This window comes from Merops nubicus, unplaced genomic scaffold (assembly GCF_000691845.1).
Source record: "Merops nubicus isolate BGI_N331 unplaced genomic scaffold, ASM69184v1 scaffold1896, whole genome shotgun sequence".
NCBI classification, from domain to species: domain Eukaryota; kingdom Metazoa; phylum Chordata; class Aves; order Coraciiformes; family Meropidae; genus Merops; species Merops nubicus.
Genome location: NW_008615425.1, coordinates 50,453 through 57,169, shown reverse-complemented (window position 1 = coordinate 57,169; position 6,717 = coordinate 50,453). Strand labels below are relative to the sequence as shown.

General features: G+C 41.2%; 1 protein-coding gene across 1 annotated transcript in view; it reads right to left on the bottom strand.

Annotated features, from left to right (window-relative positions):
- The window catches only part of FGFR2 (fibroblast growth factor receptor 2), an 80,081-nt gene that overhangs the window by 26,650 nt on the left and 46,714 nt on the right, over nt 1-6,717 (bottom strand). Inside the window, 3 exon segments of the mRNA XM_008942497.1 lie at nt 99-316; nt 2,458-2,602; nt 5,198-5,388. Coding sequence (XP_008940745.1) covers nt 99-316; nt 2,458-2,602; nt 5,198-5,388 — 554 coding nt within the window.

Here is a 6,717-nt window from a genome sequence, read left to right as displayed (position 1 = left end):
CCTGCTGCAATCCACTGTCGTGCTTATTTATTCCCCTTTCCAAAATATTTATCAGGAAGACATGCTGGCTTAGGGGTTTGGTAGAAGTTTTTTTGAACTCTTTATCTACTTTCTGTTACCTGTCTGCGCAGAGGGATTCGCTTTGTCAGCTTGTGGACGGCGGGCTGGCTGCTGAAGTCGGGCTTCTTGGTGGTGTTCTTCATGCGACACAGGATGACTATCAGCACCATGCAGGCAATCAGGAAGACCCCTATGCAGTAAATCACTATTTCCAGGTAGTCTGGAGATGTCGGATATTCTTTTTCTTTTTCAGGAGCTGGATCAGAAGTTTTGAGGAGGGAACAATCACGCCACAAAGTTAGCACACGGGACAAGCCTAGTTCGGTACAGTGCTTGGAGCAACTTGAAATGATAAAATACCAGCAAATCCTGCAGTGACTCTGTGGCATACAGAATACTGTGAATGTTTAGGCTATCCTGCAACCTGAGAGCAATTGCTTTTTCTAGATCTTTCTAGATTTCTTTTACTCAGAATCATAGATTATCTGGGCTGGAAGGGACCTCCAAAGGTCATCTCGTCCAACCCACCAAACTGACTTCTCAGTTTGCCATCGAGTGTGAGCTTGTGCATGTATGTATAAACATATATGTATATCTGCCTGTTTAAGTAGATAAATATACATTGAAATATTGGATGATCGAGCATAATTTAAGGGGAAAAGAAAAAAAATGAAGTGCTCAAACTAGGCTCAGGTTCATTTCGTTGCTCAAATCAAACTTCAAAAGCACTGTCATTATTTTTCATCACGAAGACACAATTACTGATAAAATACTGAATTAGCTTAAAAGAAAAGTGTCTAAATTTACAAACAGATGTTTGGACTTGAGACTGCATTGCCTGTTTATCCAAAATTTTCACTGGGATCTCAAAACACGAGGGAAGTCAGGGTGACTCAGTCCCTTGTCGTGTTTCCAACCTCGGGTTGGGGGTTCCAAGGATGTCTCAAGGACCTGACTGCCCATTATGGTTCACACTGCCCTGAGGTGCTTTGAAGAGCCCAGTGTTAAAAAGCATAACACAAGTGAAAGCTGAATTGCTAGCAATACATTAATTATTGAGTCCTCCTTTGTGAAGACACATTTCAAGTAACCTCATCAGTGGTTACTAGTCTAGGAGATCAGATTTTAGTGGGAGTGGTTCTACAGAGCTGTTACTCTGATTGAAACCATTTTGAAATTATCTTGAAGACAGTTAGATGTGCAAACACTGTCCCTAATCCCTTATCTGGGATGCAAGCCCCAGATAAACAGCATTCCACAGCAATCAGCAGTCACTCTGCAAGCAATGCACCTTCAAGCTGAAATTTTTCTTGTGCCTCATCCTAGGCTTATCAAAGTATTTCATTCAAGAAAAATCAGGTTACAAAATGCTGTTCAAGCACTTGCAAAATGCCAGCTTGCCAGCAGAAGCAAGCTCTGGTGTTCATGTGTCAGAGTGAGATGTAATAATGTTGCCTTGTTCAATATATTTTAATAAAGGGCAAGAAATTATCTGCATCAGGTGGGAACATTTCACTCCTGTAATATGAACCTCAGCAATATGCACATGCAGGTTTTGTACCTTTTACTTAGGATTAACAATTAATAAATGCTAAGCACAAGATGACCCAGCAAACCTCAGGTGGTTCATGGTTTTTCAAAGAACTCCTAAGGCAGCTGCCAACAGTTATAACAGAGAAAATTTGACTAGTGTCAAAACCAACTACAGTTACATCTTCTAACAGCTGATAACAATTTTCAGGCAATAAAGCACATTGATGTTTGTTTCTTTTAAGGAGAGAAACATCACCAAACCCCAGAACAGCAAGACATGCTTTGCAGTAAAAGCAAATGACTATTTGTTTTCTTAGAGCATGCAATGTTTAAAGATGCATGAGCAGATTCCCAAGATATGGAAGGCACTGCTTCTGTACACAATCCATTGACATCAAAATTTGAATTTCCATGAGATTTGGATGATAGGTAAAAGTCAATTTAAGCTCATTGAATAGCTCAATTATTCTAGTGAACCGTTACATGACTGTGGCCAGATTAGTCCAAAGCTTCCTAAGAAACTTTGAATTTCCTCCTCTTGGAAAAGTTTACAATGATTCCCATGTTGATTTTCAGTTATCTCACTGGAGTGCTGAGGAAATGCAGCTCCTCAGCCACTTCTGAAGAATGTTTAATAGACATAAAAATATTTCAATTAAGCCCAACGGCCATTCCACCCCATTTCTTTTGGTGTTTTTGTAGTTTCAAATATGTGACAAAACAATTTGTTGGCTTGAGACAACTGCGTTGAAAAGAAAATCATTGTAAAAGTCCTTTTCTGAGACAGAAGCTGTGCTAACTCTGCTGCGATCAACAAGGGGAAAAAAAATAGAGGAAAAACCACAGAAAGAGAGCAGTGTATACCTGGCAGAACTGTCAACCATGCAGTGTGAAAGGATATCCCAATAGAATTACCCGCCAAGCATGTATACTCCCCAGCATCCTCAAAAGTTACATTCCGTATATAGAGAACCTCAATTTCTTTGTCCGTGGTGTTAACACCGGCAGCCTAAAAAAAAAACAGAAGAGGGAAGCAAGAGAAAAAGCTAGACATTGAGAGAATTCTTGTGGATAGGGAGATGGAGCCACAGGGCTCTGCACTTTGCAAAGGCAGAGGTGTAGAGATGCAAAGCTCCTTCCCCATCCACAATCCCTCATCCAAAAGGCGTTTACCAACAGGTCCCAGCTCACCTCAGAAAGTAATCAACACCCTTCACCAGACCTAAACTCACCACCTAAACATGCATGCAATCAAATGACATGGAAAAATTACCCCACAAAGCTTTTTTTTTTTTTCTCCTTTTATTAAAAAGGAAAGTTGAAAGAAAAACAAAGTAGGACAGAATGTGGGATCTCTCACATGTAGTTACCTGTTTCAGAGGAAAGAATTTAGTATAAAAACATGATCTGAAAGGATTAAAAAAAATTTCCAAAGGTAAATTCTGCTCCAAAAGACACAACTTAGTAGCTGTCTTAAGCAGTCTGTGGTACTTCCATCATCTACTGCACTTCACTTAAATATTTTACATCGTGCAGTGTTGCCCAATCTCATTTTACTCTGAAGTCTGGTAACATTTGGTGATTTGCTCAGAAGCAGAGCGGAAGATATCTCAGCTCTTGTTCAGAAAAGATCAGTCCTTTTGAGAGATGTGGACAAAAACTGGACCTCAAAGGTTGAAGAATCAGGAGATGGAAATAAAACATTTTTCTAAATCTTAGAGACTGAAAAATATTCTGGAAGGGTTTTTATTTTTTTTCTGATCTCCTTCCAGATTTGCTAAATTTCTGCCTTAACAAGTTATTAGGCACCAAACCAATGTATTGGTGATGATCCAACTTGTAAAAATAGAGTAAATCTTAGATTTACTGCACTCAAGATGGGTGCAGCAGGACACCAGTGTCAAGGTTGCTAAGATGGAGATTTAAAGAAATTAGTATTTGCTGCATTTTGTCTCTATTCAGAAAGATTACTTTGAAATACATAATGAGGTAATAAACACATTTTTAGCAGAACCTTTTGAAGTAAATTTAGCTGTGAGTTGCACTCGCATCCTTGACAGTCTTTTCTGTTATTGATGAGTTATTTTCCAGTTAACAATGGGTGATTAACTGGAAAACCCTCCCTCTTGCATAGTCTCAAGTGATGTGGGAAGTTATAAGTGACTAAACTGACCTGACAAGCTTCAGTGGTTACTTCAGTGAACATTTCATATATATATATACTCCCATATGTGTGTGTGTATATATATATGCACATATATATAGACACTAATTAGGTTGCAATTATATTACTCAATGAGTACCCTATAAGTGAAGTGCAAAGTAGGCAGGCTTAACAAGAAGACTGGACGTAAACAGACACAAAGACAGCAAACACAAGAGAGAATAAAGACAAGAGTCAGAAACCAGTGCTTATGGCACACACAGAATATTGTGGGAATTTTTCCATGGCTGCTGGTGTAATACCAGTTGCATCACCAAAGTAGGATTACAGATATACCACAAGGCCAAAGAGTTATCCTACAAGCTGCCTGCAGTCTCCCAAAGCACCAGTTTTTCCAGCTTCTACATCCAGCTTGCTTTAAAAAACAGTGTTACCTTGTATACTTGGCAGAACAGAGAGCCAGGCAGACTGGTTGGCCTCCCCTATATAATTGGAGACCTTACAAATATATTCTCCAGCGTCCGCCTCTGTCACATTGTACAGTGTCAGCACTTCAGCATTGGAACTATTTATCCCCGAATGCTAGAATAGACCAATAACACAGGAGAACAATGTCACTGCTGCCCAAAAGGGACACCAATCTTGTCTATGGTCCCACCACCAACACGTCATAAGAACACGCCTTCCACTTCACACGGGTATCAGCAAAACAGTGAGGATTTGGGGTCTCTTTGAGGGTTTTTTTTGTTGTTGGTTGGTTGTTTCTAAATCTGGAGCATCGCACGAGGAGTCAGAAAAGAGCAGCACAAAGGAAATAAGCACCTGGGCTGGTACACCCGCTGCGTGGGACAAGATGGCACAGAGCTGGGTGGCCTGCCTGCCAGCACGCTGGGGTTTGGCAATGCCACCCAGCCTGGACAACTCTGGAGTCCCCTTGGTCAGGCTTGCTCAAAACACCAGCCAGTAGCCATGCCATCACCCACAAAAAATGGCCATCTCTGCAGGCTCAGCAGCCAGAATGGCCAGCCCTGCCAACAAACTTTTGGCAGCAGGCATCACATTACTTTGAAAAAAAGAGGCTGAAGAAATGTGAAAGAAAACGAGCAGATTGTCCCAGGTATGTTTTGGATGTGTTCTACCCATACAGAGATGTTAGTTACATCATTTAACAGCGTTTTCATTTTTTTACCTCAATAAGTCATGCCTGCAACATTCAGAGATAAAGGACTTCAAGGAAGTAAAAGAAGAGTAAATCAGTGTCTATAAGCTGCATAATTAGCATTTCAACAATCAGACATTTATCTTACTCGTCATTTCATTTGTAACAAACACTTCCATATTTTCAAAACAAGTTCTGTTCTCAAAATTCTTGGATTTACATCAAATAAATCCAATGCTTTAGAGAAGTCATCACCGTCGCTGGCATCTGTAAAGCCTCACCTTTAGAACCTGCAGATAGGGCAGTCCATCTGGTCCGTATTTACTGCCATTCTTCTCCACGTGTTTTATCCACTGAATATGAGGCTGAGCATCACTGTAGACCTTGCAGACAAACTCAACGTCACCTCCAACGACTGCAGAGGCATTGGCTGGAAGGCCAGCCTGGAGAATGGGCCTGTGTGGTGATCGTTCTGTTTGGGAGGGGAGGGGGAGAGAGAGGCAGCAGGAGAGAGGGAGGGAGGGAGAAATAAAGATGCATAAATAAGCAGAGCTGCCAAGAAAACTGTAAGTGAACTCGAGCCAAAAAGCCCTGTAAGGCTGTTGGCTGACTCCTCCGAAATAACACTGCAGCCAAAACGTACAACAAAAACTACAGTTCAAAGGAGATGACTTGAGCACTACACTTGTAATATAAAGAATAGCTATTGGGGGGGAGGGGAGAAACTGTGCTTAAAAATTTTAAGGTTTTTTCATAGTTTAGCTAAGAAAGAATTAAGTAAAATATCTTCCTTTTGGGCTGTCTTTTTTTTTAAGCTATTATAATAAAGTACCTTGAGATTTAAAACATTCTTATTGGACTAAACCTCCACAAATTAAGAAGATTACTCATTAACTTTAAAAACCGATTATGTATTAAGATAAACCAAAAGGAATTTCTCCATACTAGCAGCAGAAGCCTCAGCACTTAAACTCCTCATGCAAGACACGTACCAGACAGCTCAACTTTTCAAAACCAATGAAAACCAAAACTTTTCAGTACCACCACAATAGCTGATCTCTGCTTCACCAGGACACAGCAGCAGAAACACCAGCTCGTTCTTATTCCAAGCAGGACACAGGGAAATAAGAGTTCTCTGGGAAACTGCAGCATTTTTAATGTGAGCCAATAGAACTTTTAATCTATGAGTTTGCTTAAGCATTTATTCAATGCTCTTGGTCAAGCTTACATCACTGAATATACCAAGTGCACCCTGTATCAGCTGGGTACACAGGGAGCCACTGGAGCCAGCATTCCCAGCCCAGTTTTGGGGCTATGACACACAGAGTCTTTGGGGAAGCATCAATGGGAGCCTCATCCTCAGCTACGACAGCAAGGCAGCTTTCCACTACCTTCACTACGCCTGATCTGGTGGTGGGCAGGAGATGAGCCCAGCTCCCCAGCCTTCAGGGCCACCAGCAGCCTTTTTTTTTGCTGGACAAGGCAAGTGGGGAAAGCATAAAAACATTTCTTATATGTGACATTTGAATGAAAAGTCCTCAAAATGACAGCCCTCATTACCAAACTATTTGTTTTACTGGTTTTACCATCCAGCGAGGGGCACAGGCACTTCCATCCTCCCCAGAAAACCTTCAGAGAGCTGCAGTTTTCATCAGCCTAGCTGGGAACTCACCATCTTCTCCATGCCAGCTTAACTCTGCCCATTTCTTTTTATAAGAACATCATGTTAATGCTGACCTACGTATACTTTCAACCTCTGGATTAGAAGTGAAACGCCCACTGCCCATCCCCAGCCCGAACT